The 21,124-nt window shown below is 34.5% G+C and overlaps 1 protein-coding gene across 1 annotated transcript in view; it reads left to right on the forward strand.

Moving 5' to 3' along the window:
• The first annotated feature begins 348 nt into the window (after positions 1-348).
• The window catches only part of HYI (hydroxypyruvate isomerase (putative)), a 48,961-nt gene continuing 28,185 nt past the window's right edge, over positions 349-21,124 (forward strand). The window contains exons 1-4 of the mRNA XM_053694070.1: positions 349-755; positions 4,438-4,549; positions 10,604-10,718; positions 10,804-10,882. Of these exons, the coding sequence (XP_053550045.1) occupies positions 557-755; positions 4,438-4,549; positions 10,604-10,718; positions 10,804-10,882 (505 nt within the window). The 5' untranslated portion in view covers positions 349-556. The remainder of the gene's footprint in view (positions 756-4,437; positions 4,550-10,603; positions 10,719-10,803; positions 10,883-21,124) is intronic.

The raw sequence follows: 21,124 nt of genomic DNA on the forward strand, positions 1-21,124 counted from the left end.
CCTGCTGCAGACTGTATTGCTATATATGCTGTTTTCTATATCTGAGTTACCTGCTGCAGAATGTATTGCTATATATGCTGTTTTCTTTATCTGAGTTACCTGCTGCAGAATGTATTGCTATATATGCTGTTTTCTATATACAAACAGGGCGGATAAGAAAAACAAAACAGAAATAAAGACAGCAAACTGGCTGTGTAACAGGGTAGGTGGCAAATGTATTCCAGTGTCTTCTGCAACAACAAAAAAATGGGAGGAGGATTTAAAGTTATCTCCTTAGTTTTCTCTAATGGTGCCACATACTGATGTTTATGTACTAAACCTGCAGCTCCATTGCTGTATTAAAACAAAACATTGGGAGTGGGCAATTGGTTTAATATTTCGTTACCAGCGGACTTTGCTCTTGGCTGTGCCTCAGTCCGTTACAGCTCTCTGGGTTTACTCTATAAAAAACATTCCGGCCTAACTATTCCCTGCATCCCCGGCCTCGCCTAGTTCCGTCTTGTGTCACCGGTCTGTTCCCGCACTCAATCCTCCGTGCTCTACCCGACAGGTCTGGATGGCGGCCCTGCGCTTCTCAGCTAATCTCTCCTGGCTGTTCCAGGAGGTGCCCGGGCTGCCTGCTCGTATAGAGGCCGCGGCCGGAGCGGGGTTCAGAGCGGTAGAGGTGGCCTGGCCCTATGATTCAGACGTGGGGCTTGTAAGAGAAGCCCTGGGCCGGAACCGAGTAAACCTGGTGCTTATTAACACCCCGCCAGGTATCTGCCTCAGCCATAGCAGTTATTGTTACTTATGGTTATTATTATTGTTTTATATTTCAGCAGTAAGGAATACTTTGGTATTTTTGTGATTTCCCATAATTAAATAACAAATTCTGTTATGTGGCTGCAGGTTTGCGACAGTGAAGTTGCCAACCATTATCTTGAGCTATGAATGTTGCAAGTGGAGATACTGCAAAGGGTTAAACACAGAGCAGGGCCAATCAGCTGCTGCGTCTGTGTTCTTGCCAGGCTGCCACACTTTGTGCTGCATTTGTGGCTCTAAGTAAGCAGGACTTTAAACGGCCATAATAGTTAAAAAAAAATAAAAAAAAAAAATGCTCTAATTCTTTAGAATTCAAATACTTTTGGCCCAGAAAAGGTGTCCAACACACAGTAACATTAGAATTATAACATGTAATTGTTTTTATAACTATTATGGCCCTTTAACAATCAATACACCCTTTGGGTTAAACAGAGTATGTGTCAATAGTACACAAAATGCTTGGTCTAATGAATTACAGTATGTAATTTCTACACTAGAGGGTCCTTTTAAATGTCATTTTTTTTTAAAAGTCCCTATGCATAATAAGAAAGAAGGGACACAATGCTATTTGTATCCTGGCGGTCAAGGAGGGTTTTAAACACAGTCACTTAGAGCAGTGATTTGCAACTTTTTTTTGCCGTGGCACACTTTTTTACATTAAAAAATCCTGCGGCACACCACCATCCCAAAATGTTACAAAATCACACATTGTAGCCTAATACAGGATATATATATACACACTGACACTGTACTGTGCTGTCATGCCATGCCTCCTACAAACTATACATGACATATTGACATTCATTCACAATCATAATGATTGTCTGTGAATGAATGTCAGTGTCATGGTTGTAAATGACGCCTGATGAGCCTGTCACATACCTCCCAATATTTCAAAATTTGAAAGAGGGACACCCCCGCACTGTTGTCAGTCTGCCGTGGCACACCTGAGGAATAGGATCTCTCATGGCACACTAGTGTGCCACGGCACACTGGTTGAAAAACACTGACTTAGAGACACTAGGGTGACATTTGTGCTCACTTTTTTTCAACTGTCAACTAAGAGGTGTAAAGCATTGCTCTGTGTGCTACTGACAGTCAAATGCATGAAATCTGTGCTGTGTATTTGTACTGGGAGCCAAAAAGATAAAATCATTTTTTTTGTGTTTTCTTGCATACAAGGGAATACAATCGCTTCTCATTTGTGCATGAGTCCTGATTAAGGATAATCATAAAGTAGAAATACAGATTGAAGAATTCAGCATTTATCATTTTCTTTTTTTATTTCATTTTGCTAAATTATTTTCCTTTTGTAGAAAACACTTCATGAACTGGATTTTTCTATTGAATCAAATCAAATGGCTAATGATTCCTAAAAGGGGCAAGAAAGCTGAATGTTATGAATGTTATAGCTCGGTTACAAGATTTTATGTCACTTGTACAGACACATGGTTCAAAATTTGCTTCACTTCTAGTTAAAGGGGCACTAAAATGATGGTAAATCCAAGTGTTTAACAAACGCCAGGATTTACCATCACTAAAAATAAAGTTGAGTTTAAGTGATCAATTATTAAAAAAAAGGATGCTAAAGTCACCCTAACTGGGCCACTGCACCTCGCTAAACTCAGCGTCTCTAGCGCCCACACCTCTAAACCAATAGCTGTGCGTGTCATCTTACAGTGTTCTGTATGCTAGCATGGCTATTGGTTTAGAGGTGCAAATGTCACCTGATTGGTAGAAGAGCGCTGTGCCGTAGGCTGCCGGTTCTAATGAGTTTAGCGAGGTGCAGCAGCACAGTTAGGGTGAGTTTTTTTTTAAAACCTGATCACTTAAAGTCAACTTTATTTTTAGTGATGGTGTTCTGTTATATTTGCCTACTGTGTTACGTTTTACTACCTACGTAACGCGTACAGCCAGATAGAGCACTTTCATATCCGCCATTTTAGTTTGAAACGGAGGCTGATATAAAAATATTTATCGAATGGTGATATTTGGCTGTTTTGAGTGCAGATCTCGCTCAAACATAAAAAATGAAAAAATAATCAACAAATATTATGTATGTTATTAGCTTGTCTCTCTTTTGTGCCAATTGTGACAGAGCAGGGCGTGTCAATCACCCAAACATGCAAGTGTCGGGGTGACTGATCTCAATAAAATTACAAAAATAGTGTGATAAATACACACACACAGTGCACTAGATGAATTTCTAAATAGCCAAACCAAAATAAAGTTTAACAGTTCAACCAATAATTCTTTATTGATTCCAGTACTCATATTCTTCAGAGCTATGTTAGCTCTAAGTAAATAGCGCAATACAATTCCCCAGGGCATCCAGATGACTTTTTTAGATATAAAAACTTTATTACATAAAAACAGGGTACGTCACCACTCATGAAGGTCTGCAACCTGTAGCGAGTATAGGAGCTCCTCCCACTAGGGGATATACAACAAGGTGCCGTATCAGCAGTCTCAGAGGATAACAGAGTCCAATAACAAGCTCGCAGTTTGTACCGGCTTCTCCTCTCCTGCGTGGATTGATCTCGCCACTTCTGAGGTGGCAGACAGGCAATTGAATCAGTTTCTGGGTTGCACCCTGGCTCATTCCTTGAAGTGAATGTACATTTTCACGAATGAGTGCCCGGTCTTTAGCTCTTGTGCAATGCAGCATTACAAATGGCAATTGCAGGCGGACAGGTTCTCTGTGAACTTGTCTGATCGGAAATCATAATACATTTTAGTTAACAAAATTTGCATTATTTTGTAATCCAGGGACATATCCCTAATTTCTTCTGCTGTAGTCACTTAGGTACAGATATAGACTGCACTCACGGTGTAAAATCCTGCAGGGTGAGCTCAGTTCTCTGTAGGGCGGTGGGGGAAAAATACAATATTTTTATCTAACTTATGGGGAAAACAGATTACAATAAAGAAAGAAAGTTGTTAAAAATGTAGGGATAGAAAAATGTCAAAATCGAAATATCCATTTTTTATTAGAAGCATTTTGCTATATATTTCCATTAGCAAAAATGCTTCTCATAAAAGTTATTACTGTGTTTTGCAGCATACACACATATGCTGTGAGAGCCAAGTGCACCAGTATTCAAACACTACAACTTCTCAGAGTCAGCGATGATTTGTATGACACAATACACACCACTGTCAGCTCTCTAAGCAGGAGGGTGTTTGTATTCTGATCCTCAGGCACACGTAGCACATTTGCATATGCAGCGGAAACAGTAATAACGTGTGCTAGAAACATCTTGCAAAAATGCTTCTATTTAGAATTTAAGTGCATTAGCCCACAGTTCAAATTTGACCTTTCTATTGAAGAGACTTAAAACCCAATTGTTTTCTTTCATAATTCAGTTAAAACATACACCTTTCTAATTTACTTCTATTATCACATTTTTTTTATTTTCTGGTTATCCTTTGTTGAAAAGCAGGAAGGGAAGTTCAGGAGTGTGCATGTGACTGCAGCTGTTTTGCACCATATCATGTAGTGCTTGAGACATGTGCACGCTACCTATCAAGATATCTCTTCAATAGAGAAGATTAATTCCCAGGAGTAATGGATTGTGGACTCTCACCACCTGTATGAAAGAAAGAAACAATAAAGAGTGTTGTCTGTCCATACAGGGGATGTTAAGGCTGGAGAACTAGGCCTGGGTGCTGTGCCTGAGCGACAGGATGAGTTCCGGGTAGGGCTGCACGAGGCTGTGAAATGGGCCAGCGAACTGCACTGTGACAGGTAAAGGATCTTCTTCCTAGAAACGGTCTAAATGAATATCTCTGCAACAATATGGAGTCTGTATGCGTAAAGAAGTTATAACACACACACACACACATATATATATATATATATATATATATATATATATATATATATATATATATATATACCAAAAACAGTGATACCACTGGATTTTGCCAACACAAGTCAAGTTTCATTGATGTTTCAGGGAATACAATCCCCTTCTTCTGATATACATATTACATATACATATTACATACACATGACATATACATATTACATACACATATGACATATACATATTACATACACATATGACATATACATATTACATACACATGACATATACATATTACATACACATATGACATATACATATTACATACACATATGACATATACATATTACATACACATGACATATACATATTACATATACATATTACATACACATGACATATACATATTACATACACATATGACATACACATATGACATATACATATTACATACACATATGACATATACATATTACATATACATATGACATACACATATGACATACACATTACATACACATTTTACATATGACATACACATATTACATACACATATGACATGCACATATGACACATACATATGACATACATATTACATACACATATATGACATATACATATTACATACACATATAACATATACATATTACATACACATATGACATACACATATAACATATACATATTACATACACATATGACATATACATATTACATACACATATGACATATATATATATATATATATATATGACATATACATATTACATACACATATGACATATACATATTACATACACATATGACATATACATATTACATACACATATGGCATATACATATGACATATACATATTACATACACATATGACATATACATATTACATACACATATGACATATACACATTACATACTAATGACATATACATATTACATACTCATATGGCATATACATATTACATATACATACACATATGACATATACATATTACATACACATATGACATATACATATTAGATACACATATGACATACGCATATGACATATACATATTACATATACATATTACATATACATATTACATACACATATGACATATACATATGACATATACATATGACATACACATATGACATACATATTACATACACATATGGCATATACATATGACATATACATATTACATATACATATGGCATATACATATTACATACACATGAGATATACATATTAAATACACATATGACATATACATATTGCATACACATATGACATACACATATGGCATATACATATTACATATACATATTACATACACATATGACATATACATATTACATACACATATGACATATATATATGACATATACATATTACATACACATATGACATACATAGTACATACACATATGACATATACATATTACATACACATATGGCATATACATATGACATATACATATTACATACACATATGGCATACACATATGACATATACATATGACATATACATATTACATACACATATGACATATACATATTACATACACATATGGCATATACATATGACATGTACATATTACATACACATGACATACACATGACATATACATATTACATACACATATTACATACACATATGACATATACATATTACATACACATATGACATATATATATATATATATATGACATATACATATTACATACACACATGACATACATAGTACATACACATATGACATATACATATTACATACACATGACATACACATATGACATATACATATTACATATACATATTACATACACATATGACATATATATATGACATATACATATTACATACACATATGACATATATATATATATGACATATACATATTACATACACATATGACATACATAGTACATACACATATGACATATATATATTACATACACATATGGCATATACATATGACATATACATATTACATACACATATGGCATACACATATGACATATACATATGACATATACATATTACATACACATATGACATATACATATTACATACACATATGGCATATACATATGACATGTACATATTACATACACATGACATACACATGACATACACATGACATATACATATTACATACACATATTACATACACATATGACATATATATATATATATATATGACATATACATATTACATACACACATGACATACATAGTACATACACATATGACATATACATATTACATACACATGACATACACATATGACATATACATATTACATATACATATTACATACACATATGACATATATATATGACATATACATATTACATACACATATGACATATACATATGACATATACATATTACATACACATATGACATATACATATGACATACACATATGACATATACATATGACATATACATATTACATACACATATGACATATACATATTACATACACATATGGCATATACATATGACATATACATATTACATACACATGACATACACATATGACATATACATATTACATACACATTTTACATATGTCATATTACATATACATATTACATATACATATGACATACATATTACATACACATTACATACACATATACATATTACATATACATATTACATATACATATTACATACACATACATACCGGTATTTTATACACATTATATATACATATGACATATACATATTATGTACACAAATGCATATTACATACACATATTAAATATACATATTGCATACAAATATACATATTACATACACATATACAATACTACATACACATTTTACATATACAGTACACATGACATATATATTACATACAAATATACATAATACATATACATATTACATATACATACTACATATACATACACATATGACATATATATGACATATACATATTACATACACATATGACATATACATATTACATATACATACTACATATACATACACATATTACATACACATATACATATTACATATACATACTACATATTACATACACATATTACATATACATACTACATACACATATACATATTACATATACATACACATATTACATATACATGACATATACATATTACATATACATGACATATACATATTACATACACATATGACATATACATATTACATACACATTACATACACATATTACATATACATACTACATATTACATACACATATTACATATACATACTACATACACATATACATACTACATATTACATATACATACACATATTACATATACATGACATATACATATTACATATACATACACATATTACATATACATGACATATACATATTACATATACATGACATATACATATTACATACACATATGACATGTACATATTACATATAAATACACATATTACACACATATATACATTTTACATACACATATTACACACATATATACATTTTACATACACATATTACATATACATACACATATTACACACATATATACATTTTACATACACATATTACATATACATACACATATTACACACATATATACATTTTACATACACATATTACATATACATACACATATTACATACACATATTACATATACATACTACATATTACATACACATATTACATATACATACTACATATACATACTACATACACATATACATACTACATATTACATATACATACACATATTACATACACATATTACATATACATACTACATATTACATACACATATTACATATACATACACATATACATACTACATACACATATACATACTACATATTACATATACATGACATATACATATTACATATACATGACATATACATATTACATACACATATTACATACACATATTACATATACATACTACATATTACATACACATATTACATATACATACTACATACACATATACATACTACATATTACATATACATACACATATTACATATACATGACATATACATATTACATATACATGACATATACATATTACATACACATATGACATATACATATTACATACACATATTACATACACATATTACATATACATACTACATATTACATACACATATTACATATACATACTACATACACATATACATACTACATATTACATATACATACACATATTACATATACATGACATATACATATTACATATACATGACATATACATATTACATACACATATTACATACACATATTACATATACATACTACATATTACATACACATATTACATATACATACTACATACACATATACATACTACATATTACATATACATACACATATTACATATACATGACATATACATATTACATATACATGACATATACATATTACATACACATATTACATACACATATTACATACACATATTACATATACATACTACATATTACATACACATATTACATATACATACTACATACACATATACATACTACATATTACATATACATACACATATTACATATACATGACATATACATATTACATATACATGACATATACATATTACATACACATATTACATATACATACTACATACACATTGTACATATTACATATAAATACACATATTACACACATATATACATTTTACATACACATATTACATATACATATGACATTAGTGTTCTCCACAGAAAATGTTACAAGCCCCCCGTGTGTATGTGTGTGCCCCCTGTGTGTATGTGTGTGCCCCCTGTGTGCATGTGTGTGTCCCCTGTGTGTATGTGTGTCTATCCCTGTTTGTATTTATGTGTGATTCTTTGTCTGTCCCGTGTCTTTGTGTGTGTCTCCTTGTGTGCTTCTGTGTCTATGTGTGCCCCCATGTGTGTGTATATATATATATATATATATTATGCCAGTTGCTTATGTTTAATGTGACAGGGGATGGATGTGGGGCCCCGATCAATGATTTAGTAAGGGACCCCAAAATTTCTAGTGGCGGCCCTGACATCAATTGCGATCCATTTGTAATCTAGGCCTTAAAGTGAAAGTAAATCCTATCATTTTACAAACTATAGGATTTACTATTGAAACAAATAAAGGGCACTTTCATTCATGAAGTATAAGATAGATAAGTATAAGATACTTCACGTAGAAAGCTCCTTTATTTGTTTCAATCGATCGCCGTTCTTAGCTGCTACGGTAGCCCATGGCTAAAACATTTTTTTTAAAAGAGGTGACGTTTTCACCTCTTAGCCAATAGCCGTGCAGTAAATCCAGCTTGGCGCCCATGGGAGCCGGATTTACCGCACGGCTATTGGCTAAGAGGTGAAAACGTCACCTCTTAGCAAAAAATCTTTTTAGCCGTGGGCTGCTGTAGGAGCTAAAACAAATAAAACAAATAAAGGAGCATTCTATGTGATGTATCTTATACTTATCTTATACTTCATGAATTAAAGTCCCCTTTATTTGTTTCAATAGTAAATCCTAGCTTTTGTACAACGCTAGGATTGACTTTCACTTTAATGTTTTAAAATGCTATAGAGTTAGGTGCTTTTTCAGTTAAAATGGGTTACCCATGATCCTTCTCATAAAAGAGAATAAAACTGTCGCATTAAACATAAGCAACTGGCATAATATCAATAAGCCATCTATGATAAACAATTCAATAATGCTTTTAAAATATACAATAAAATTCCAAAGGTTAAATGTCACAACGCTCATTTGTAATTTAGTTATAAATGATCAAGTATCGCTCTGTTGATCTGAAATGTTTAACAATGAGAAAATGGGTTATTTTGCAACATAACAATATAATTAACTTGCAATTATGTAAACACCACCAAGTATAAAACTATCAACTTGTAATCTTATGAAAAAGCAAACACATTCATTTCATTTTATAATACCATTATAGCAAATGTAAATAAAAAAATTGGATTACCAGCTACATTTTGCTTTATTACGGCCACTCCTTTGTTGCAGAATACATATCATGGCAGGCCGGGTACCACCAGGGTCTGAAAGACAACATGTCGCAAAAGAGATGGAAGAAACGTTTATAGAGAATCTCAAGTATGCAGCAAATGTACTGAGCCAGGTACCACATGTTATATTTGCACAACAGTATGTATCAAAAAGGAATGAAATACTCACTTATGATCGTCTGTTTTATTTTCACCCAGGCTGGGATAACAGGGCTGCTGGAACCAATAAATTGTCGTATCACTGATCCTAGATATTTCTTGAATACTCCACAACATGGTAAGTGAAGCAATATTAAACGCGGTCATGCGTAGCTGTGCATTTGGATTAGCTCTTATGGAGGAAGACGCACAAAAATCTACACGTTCCTACAAGACTTTTAATACAATAAATACATTTATTCATGTTTGAAGTGATTATGTATAATTTAAAACTGGTGGGTATTAACTTCCCAGAGGTCTAAATACTTTTACGGTCACCTATATGATTGGAAATTTCCATATCCTGTCTCTGAAACACTTTTATACTGGGCCGGTGTTCTGGTAAGGGACCAAACTTTTCAAAAGCGCGAACCATGTCACTTCCTGTGACGTTTCATCAGCTGTTGCACTCATTTTGCCCCTAATACACATGCGTGCCAGCGTCATCACATACCTGGCCGCATACGTCACTGTGAATCTATTTAGAATTGTGGAATTCTGAAACCTTTATATAGCGCATGCGTGGGCTTTTCTATCACAAATGGGGGGGTTTATGGAACGATGTTTATTCAACACTGTATGTGAATTATGGTGTGAAACCGAAATAAATGTATACTTATTTAAAAATATTTATTTATATATAACCTCAAACGCATACAAACAAAAAGGCGTGCATTCAAAGCACTTCACTTTATGTTTACTTTAAAATAGGACATGCAGTGGCGATAGCCGAGTGGCTGTTTGTCATGCAGGGACAAATAAACATTGTTCCATGTTTGAGGTTATATATAAATAAATATTTTTAAATAAGTATACATTTATTTCGGTTTCACACCATAATTCACATACAGTGTTGAATAAACATCGTTCCATAAACCCCCTATTTGTGATAGAAAAGCCCACGCATGCGCTATATAAAGGTTTCAGAATTTCACAATTCTAAATAGTTTCACAGTGATGTATGCGGCCAGGTATGTGATGACGCGGACACGCATGCGTATTAGGGGCAAAATGAGTGCAACAGCTGATGAAACGTCACAGGAAGTGACATGGTTCGCTCTTTTGAAAAGTTCGGTCCCTTACCAGAACACCGGCACAAAATCAAAGCCTAAACCCTACATTTTAGGTGGGTATAAGTCTCCTCTCCATTCTGGTAAATATCATCTTAGTTACAGGGACATAAAGTTTATATCATTAATATCATTAAACCCAAAAATTGTATTTCATGATTCAGACAGACAGTACAATTGTAAACAACATTCCAATTCACTTCTATCATCTAATTTGCTTCATGCCTTTGTTAAAGAAATAGCCAATCACATGAGGCATCTATGTGCAGCCACCAATCAGCAGCTACTGGGCCTATCTAGATATGATTTTCAGGAAAGAATATCAAGAGAATGAAGCAAATTAGATAATAGAAGTAAAGTAGAAAGTTGTTTTAATAGGTATTCTCTATCTGAATTATGAAAGAAATTTGTTGGGTTTAATGTCCCTTTAATATATTCCAGAGGTACAGTCTGTTTATGCAAACATCACAATATTTATAATTTTTTTATTTAACTCATATGGTAAATTACTTGAAAGTGATGCAGCAGAACTGTAAAAAACTGACATAAAAATATCACCTGAGCATCTCTATGTAAAAAGAGAAAATATTTTACCTCAAAATTTCATCAGCTCACCAGAGTAAGTGCTCTGTGAACAGTTGTACTTCAGCTTCTGTACAGCTGTAAGTTGAAAAACAACAATAGCCAACCAGCATCAGCAGTGCTGAGGTCATGCATTGCTTTGTTGTGATCTTATGAGATTTCACTGAAACCTCGTGAGATTACATAGTAAACTTCCTTAAACTGAATAGAAAAATAGCATGACTGTGTCTGCACAATCCCTTGCAAGTCATGGGACAAGCATCCTGATTGGCTACTTGATGTCTCTTTACAGTGGGGTTTGAATACTTAGGAAATTTTGAGGTAAAATATCTTTCTTTTTTAAATATAGATGTTTAGGTGATATTTTCTAGTCAGCTTTTACAGCGATGCTGCATCACTTTCAAGTGTTTCAACATTTGGGTATCATGGCCCTTTAATAAATTCCACTGCCCTCCAAACTTAACATTATTCTTGAATGAGCACCACCAAACACATATATGCCTATTCTGTCGCTCGTGCACACAGTCAAGCCTTTGGCATTTGCAGTAATGTGAGAGTGGACAAGCCTGCCTTCTAAAATGGAAGTTCACGGCTCAGTTGTCTTCTAGGTACTAAGCTAGGACCATACAAGTTATTCACTTCAAACTATAACGTTTAAATTACACTTAGAGTAAGTCCATTCCTTTTTGGATTCTGCAGGTGTTCATATATTTATTTACACTTTTTAACACTTTAAGAACTGCTGCAGCATTAGTACTTTCTGTCTTTGAGCACTGATTACAAGCTTATTTATTACACACAGACCACTGCAGGCTGAAACCGGAAACCTCTAGTCTTGGTAACGTCATAGTGGCCATGGGACAGGTTCCTCCCTGTTTAATAGATACTTGTCAAAATCACAAAGTGCTGTACAGAGGAACAAGCAAGGTGTCCCTAGTAAAGGTCAAATGTGTATCTATAGGAAAGCTACTGAGCCAAAACAGGAGAGTAATTACTCATTGGCGCACACGTGCGTTTTAGACCACAGACCATAAGGGACTAGTTTATCTACATAAAGGTAAAATTATAGGTTACTTTCAATATGTGAATTTACATTAAATGGTCTTATGTAAACTGGAGCAAACTGTTCCCTTAAAAGCGAATGAAACTTAGTGAGATCTACTTATTGTGTATGATTTTATTTATTTTTTTGAATCATGGCTCACCCCAGCGCCACTCACCTGTGTTATTTAAGGACAAAATAAATGAAGTCCAATATCATGAGAGCCATAAAACTTAAAAACAACCTTAAAGGGACACTTTCATAATTCAGAAAGAGCAGACTTCTGCTATCTAATTGACTTAGTTCTTGGTATCATTTGTTGAAAAACATACCTAGTCAGTTTTGGGTGGGGTTAAAGGGACACTGAACCCAAATTATTTCTTTCGTGATTCAGATAGAACATTCAATTTTAAGCAACTTTCTAATTTACGCCTATTATCATTTTTTCTTCATTCTCTTCCTATCTTTATTTGAAAAAGAAGGCATCTAAGCTTCTTATTTTTGGTTCAGACCTCTGGACAGCACTTTTTTATTGGTGGATGAATTTATCCACCAATCGGCAAGAATAACCCAGGTTGTTCACCAAAAATGGGCCGGCATCTAAACTTACATTTTTGCTTTTCAAATAAAGATACCAAGAGAATGAAGAAAATTTGATAATAGGAGTAAATTAGAAAGTTGCTTAAAATTTCATGCTCTATCTGAATCACGAAAGAAAAAAAATTTGGGTTCAGTGTCCCTTTAAGGAAGGACCTTGGGGAGATGCTTCGGAATTTATCAAAGGGCTTTTTGAAGTTTTATATAAGGAGAAATGGAATGTTCTCCTTATGTAAAATTGAATGCACAAAGCCTCTAGAACAGACACAGCTGCAATTAAACGTGCAAGCAATAAACAGATTTAAACGCATATAAATGGTATATGCTAGCGGTAAGGGACACTGTATTCCTCAAGCAACTTGCACACACAAAAGTGCACATCACCACCGGTGTGAGATGTCTGATGCTCATAGGGAAAAGGAGGACTGTTAACCCCTCACACAATCTCCAGGATACAAAAAACCCACAGCACCATCAGCTTTTTAACATTTTATTGCACTTCTTCTCACATAACACAGATGTCTGTCTGCAACATTTCAGGAGCTTATCCCTTAATCATGCTAATAGGCCTCATCTGATAGATGCCCTTTATAGGCCTTCACATTAACTCAACAATTATACAAATTTGATATTACAATATACCAGCACCACCTAGTGGTTACGTATCATATTTTATCAATATCTAAAAAGTGTGAATTAAAAATATTCCTCAAGCAAGGGACAAGGAAAATACAGTGTTTTATCTGGGGCAGGACTGAACCATAACATAGGCACAGGGTACATCATGAACAGAGAGTGCATTGTAAGTATATTCATGGGTAGCGTTGCCTGCATATTAGAGCCCAGTTTGACACAGGCAGACCTGTAATAATGTCAGGTAGGAGCAGAGCTACTTCACTCCAGATAGGTAGAAACTGAACTGAGGCTTGAAATACAGAGAGATGTTGTATAATAGAACAGGGAACATTCTACCTGCTCCAAGTGTGTATGAAACTAGATCAACAGTAATCAATACAAGAGAATGAAAACCATCATTATAAAACCCTATATGTGTTATTAAAGCCTTGTTTTACTTTTTTATTAAAGGGACATGAAACCCAACATTTTTCTTTCATGATTTAGATAGAGAATCACATTTTACAAAGTTTACAATTTACTCCTATTATCAAATTTGCTTTGTACTCTTGTTATTAGAGATATCTATATAAGTGGTGTGCACGTCTGGTGAACTACAGGACAGGAAATAGTGCTGCCATATAGTGCTCTTGTTAACATTGCAGAAAAGCTGCTGCCGTATAGTAATGCAGACACATGCACACTCTTTGGGCCCATTTATTAATGTGCGAGCCGATATGATACGATGTAGTGGATCATGTCCGCTGCACATCGATAAATGCCGTCATTGCACAAGCAGTTCTGGTGAAGTGCCTGTGCAATGCCGCCCCCTGCAGAGGTGTCAATCAGCCCGATCATATAGGATCGGGCGGATTGATGTCCGCGGCCTTAGAGCAGGCGGACAAGTTATGGAGCAGCGGTCTTTAGAAGGCTCGCACGGAAACAGGGGGCATCAAGCTTTATTCGGAGCTTGATAATTCGGCCCCCATAACTTAGCTTTCTGTTTTTCAACAATGGCTAACAAGAAAACAAAGACAATTGGATAATAGAAGTAAATTGCAAAGTTGTTTAAAATTGTATGTTTTATCTGAATTATGAAAGAAAACGATTGAGTTTTATGTCCCTTAAAATATATAAAAAAAATGTTTTTATTTGACTAGCACATTATAGTGTCTTGTAGTAATATACTTCTGTTTAATTGCAGAGACTACATTTTAATAGGGTAAGATGTTTCTTTTTTGGTTATTAATAGTGGCAGCTTGGAATACATATTTAATTCTATTGTCACATTTCAGATGCTGTTAATACTTTGAATGAAAACAGGGTAATTTGGACAAGCAAGCACAGCAGTCTGCCAGATATATCTGCTTTAGTGTTAATGACTGAATTTATTTAATGTTAAGTACAGATAACAAAGCAGTTTGGGGCTACAATTCTTTGTCACGTGCTGAATCCCAAAAGATTAATAGATTACGAGTTTTGTGTTAGGGTTAACAAGCAGCGTTGAGAGGTCCCAACGCTGCTTTTTTCCTAACGCTGGTATTGCGAGTCTTGCAGGTACAGGTGTACCGCTCACTTTTTTTCCGCGACTCGAACATGCCGCAAATCCACTTACGTAAATTGCGTATCCCATATTTTCAATGGGACTTGCATAACGCCGGTATTACGAGTCTTGGAAAAAGTGAGCGGTAGACCCTCTCCTGTCAAGACTCCTACCGCATTTAAAACTCAGTAGTTAAGAGTTTTATGGGCTAACGCCGTAACATAAAACTCTTAACTAAAGTGATAAAAAGTACACTAACACCCATAAACTACCTATTAACCCCTAAACCGCCACACTCCCGCCTCGCAAACATAAGTTAAATTTTATTAACCCCTAATCTGCCGTCGCTAACATTGCCGACACCTACCTACATTTATTAACCCCTAATCTGCCGCCCCCAATGTCGCCGCAACTATATTAAATGTATTAACCCCTAAACCTAAGTCTAACCCTAACACCCCCTAACTTAAAGGATTACTTTCTGTTATAATTTTTAAGCTAAACAACTAACATATTAAAGTTAATAAACATTAATTAAAACCTACTGACCTATATTTTCTCCAAAACGAAGTTTCATAACGTTCTAAAAGTTATATTTGTTATTCGCCGATGATGTCACATTATCCTGCCCACTATTTTCAGCACTGCATGTTCAAAATACTTCTTAAACCAATAACTTTGTGTTTAAAGCGCCATTTTGAAACCTAGGTATTGTAAACGGATTGGTACAGAGCAAAGGATACCCACGGAGTGGGTTTGGAAAACAATTACATTTGCAGACAAGATTTCTGATATACGGTAGAGATATGTTAATGAAATGCTATTGATAAAAAGCATATTGGGGTAGTTAGTTAGTAACAGGCATAGAAAATATTTACTTACAGTGGCCCTTTAAATATAATTTAAAATAATCTAAATAAAATAACTTTAATTAACTAAATAATTCCTATTTAAAACTAAATACTTACCTATAAAATAAACCCTAAGCTAGCTACAATATAACTAATAGTTACATTGTATCTAGCTTAGGGTTTATTTTTATTTTACAGGCAACTTTATATTTATTTTAACTAGCTACAATAGTTATTAAATAGTTATTAACTATTTAATAGCTACCTAGCTAAAATAAAGACAAATTTACCTGTAAAATAAAAATAAACCTAAGTTACAATTACACCTAACACTACACTATAATTAAATGAATTCCCTAAACTAACTACAATTAAATACAATTAAATACAATTATCTTTTTTTTATCTTTTATTGTAGCTAGCTTAGGGTTTATTTTATAGGCAAGTATTTAGTTTTATATAGGAATAATTTAGTTAATAAGTTATTTTATTTAGATTATTTTTAATTATATTTAATTTAGGGGGGTGTTAGGGTTAGGGTTAGACTTAGGTTTAGGGGTTAATATATTTATTATAGTGGCAGCGACGTTGGTGGCGGCGGCAGATTAGGGGTTAATAAGTGTAGTTAGGTGGCGGCGACATTGGGGGCAAAAGAGTAGGTGTTAATAAATATAATGTAGGGTTCGGCGATGTTGGGGGCAGCAGATTAGGGGTTCATAAGTATAATGTAGGTGGCAGCAGTGGCGGGGACGGCAGATTAGGGGTTAATAAGTGTAAGATTAGGGGTGTTTAGACTCGGAGTTCATGTTAGGGTGTTAGGTGTAGACATAAAAAGTATTTCCCCATAGGAAACAATGGGGCTGCGTTAGGAGCTGAACGCTGCTTTTTTGCAGGTGTTAGGTTTTTTTTCAGCCGAATCTGCCCCATTGATTCATATGGGGAAATAGTGCATGAGCACGTTTAGCCAGCTCACCGCTACCGTAAGCAGCGCTGGTATTGAGGTGAGATGTGGAGCAAAATTTTGCTCTTCGCTCACTTTTCTGCAGCTAACGCCGTAATACCAGCGTTGTCTGTAGGTGAGCGGTGAGCTGAAACTGCTCGTTAGCCCCGCAAGCCTTACCGACAAAAACTCGTAATCTAGCCATAAGTGATTACATTTTGCAGTAAATAAACTAGTTTAATTGACCATTAAAGGGACAGTCAACTCATTTTTTTTATTGTTTAAAAGGATAGATAATCCCTTTATTACCTATTCCCCAGTTTTGCATAACCAACACTTTTATATTAATATACTTTTTTTTTTAAATAAATTTTTTATTGAGGCATTGAGTAAAAAAAACAAAACAATACAACAGAGGATGTATCCAGACACGGAACATAAGGAACAAAGACACTTATACATATCAAAAATAAAAAATATACATGGATTGGAACATTGGTGCTCTAATATAGCATTTGTTATCTCAATATCTGGTCCATAGTAGTGTAGTATTTATGTAGAAATAGGAGTCAGTGTCAGTAAATACGGCTAGATCAATAACAGCAAAAACAAACAATTGACACAAGCTATAGTGTCGCCTTTGAAACCATGAATATAAAATGTAAAACTGTATGCACAAAACATGTGTGACTGGAACATAAAGGAATGAAACCTTGATTTTCGAAATAAATAGCTAATGGTCCCTACCCCGAGATAAGAGGTACTCTATAAACTGAAAATAGTGAGAGGTGTGGAGTTGGCTTTTGTCAGGCCTCCCGTAGGCCTGAGTATATGGGGGGGATGCAGCGGGCAAGAGCCGCTCGTAATGGAGGGGAGAGGGGAGGGCGGAGCCAGGTAGGATGTTAGGAAGGAACGGACTACAGGGCTATTTAATTTTATAGAGTGCAGAGCTCCAAGATGGAGGTTTAATGTTGGGGTCAGTACCTATGTAAAACGGGGGAACGTACCCCTGGGCTAACTATCATGAAGAGGTACCATTTTGGCAACAGTAAACTAGTCCTGGGGGGGCAGGAGTCTCACTTATAAAACATAAATATGAAGCAATTTGAATATACTAAATAATAGGGTATAGGCTGCTTACAGCCATATGAAAGGTAGTAGTGAAGACTGTATTAAAAAAAATATATAATACAATGCAGGGGGTTACTGTATGAGTCCCTCTCCTGGGGAGATGCCACCTCTAGGCGATGTAGGTAAAAGGAAAATGGAAATGACCTGCGGCAACAAGTACCGGCGGGAAAGGGAGAAGAGGGACTCAGCAAGGACTAGTAACTTGTCCAGTTATTTCCACGCCGGCAGTGTAATTAATTAAATTTATAATTATCCTACTGCTTCTGTAACAAGGAGTTGCAACGATCACTGTGATACCAAACATTCTCGCATGAATACAGTCCTACAGGCAAACATAGATAAAATGGTAGTGTAGAATTGCACTATTACGCTATAATATATACACAGCTCAGCCAAAGCATATATAAGAGTTTCCTAGTTACTTAGTGTAATCTGTTCTAGCATAAGGAGACTCCTATATACATAATAACTGTGGGGAGCAAGAGAACTAAGAGAATAAATGACATATCACGGTAGTACCTGCATATAAGACAGATGAATATCTGTAACAGAGCATCATAGTAGAACACACGGGCCACCTCTAATCAAACGGATGCGTTCAACCATAGGGCTAGTATTTAGCTAGATATTGCTTCCATTAAACCATAGATGGACAAACAAGGGGTTCCAGCAGAATATACAAAAAGGGACATTATTTAAACATTTGTAGCTAGGGTATTCTAGGAAAATATATGGGACCCTGAAGCTTACCAGTATGCCTAACTTGCAAAGTATTTGTATACTGTGGACTAATACTGTATCCTCTGTGTAGGAACTGGTCCAATGAGCCTAGGTATAACCATGATGACACTAAAGGGGAGTGTCTCTATATGTATAAGGCAAGATAAGTTATGAAGAATGTTAGGCAGCATACCTGCAATAATGATAAGGTAAGTTTGGTCATATGAGAACAGCATGTATTAAATAAACATAACCAGATCTGAGTTATATTCTATAAGGATAATATAGACATCCCCTAACAACACTTGAGTATTAGGCTATACATATAATATAGCAGAGTAGATTGCAGGAAACTTTACTCTGGAGTATCCTTGGGAACTATATAGCCAGTTGCAATATACAATATAGATGAACCTTAGCAGGCTGATAATGTACAAGAAAGGAATAGTATGCAAGGATATCCCATATGAGACCACCTGAACTATACGGAATATATTAAAATTGAACATTAAAAATGTAAAACATTAAACTATATAGCCAATCTAGCGTCTATTAACAAATTATCTGTATATATTATACATACCCCACAGTGACCATGCATGTGGAGAAGAATTAAATAACATAATGTGAAGGGTAAGAAGCACTGTAACTGTATCTAGGAAGACACAGTACCTGTAAACCTATGTTTGGTGCTAGCATTCACTTTCTGTCTCAGTGATCATAGAGCAGGGAGGTTGTACACATTTTCATTATTCTAGAAATGGTCATATTTAAAGCTGGTGTAAACCTAACGAACTATGTAAATCAGTACATTACATTACATACATTACATTACATACATTACAGTTTGATATCTATAACAGCAAATAGATACAGAGCAAAATAAACTAAGTGACCCACAGGAGATGCTCAGACATTATAAAAGATAGTCAGGGCAATTAGGAACGATACCACAATGAAGAATTTTGGAAGAGAGAGTTTTTGGGTTGCTGATATTAGGATTTGAGGAGATATTCAGTAAGACCGAGCATGTGCTGCCAAACAAAGTTGTCAAAAATGTGGAAAGTGACAGCCTAACCAAATAGCTTCAAGGAATCCCACAGAGTCCTCAGTTGTTATCAAAAAATTACAACAACGTCATTCTTACAGTCCAATATTAGCGTATGGCCAGTTTTTGTGTGAGGCTCCTCTTCTGCCATGAAAATTATCCGTGAGTCAGCCTACTCCAAA

This window comes from Bombina bombina, chromosome 10 (genome assembly GCF_027579735.1).
Source record: "Bombina bombina isolate aBomBom1 chromosome 10, aBomBom1.pri, whole genome shotgun sequence".
In the NCBI taxonomy this organism is placed as follows: Eukaryota; Metazoa; Chordata; class Amphibia; order Anura; family Bombinatoridae; genus Bombina; species Bombina bombina.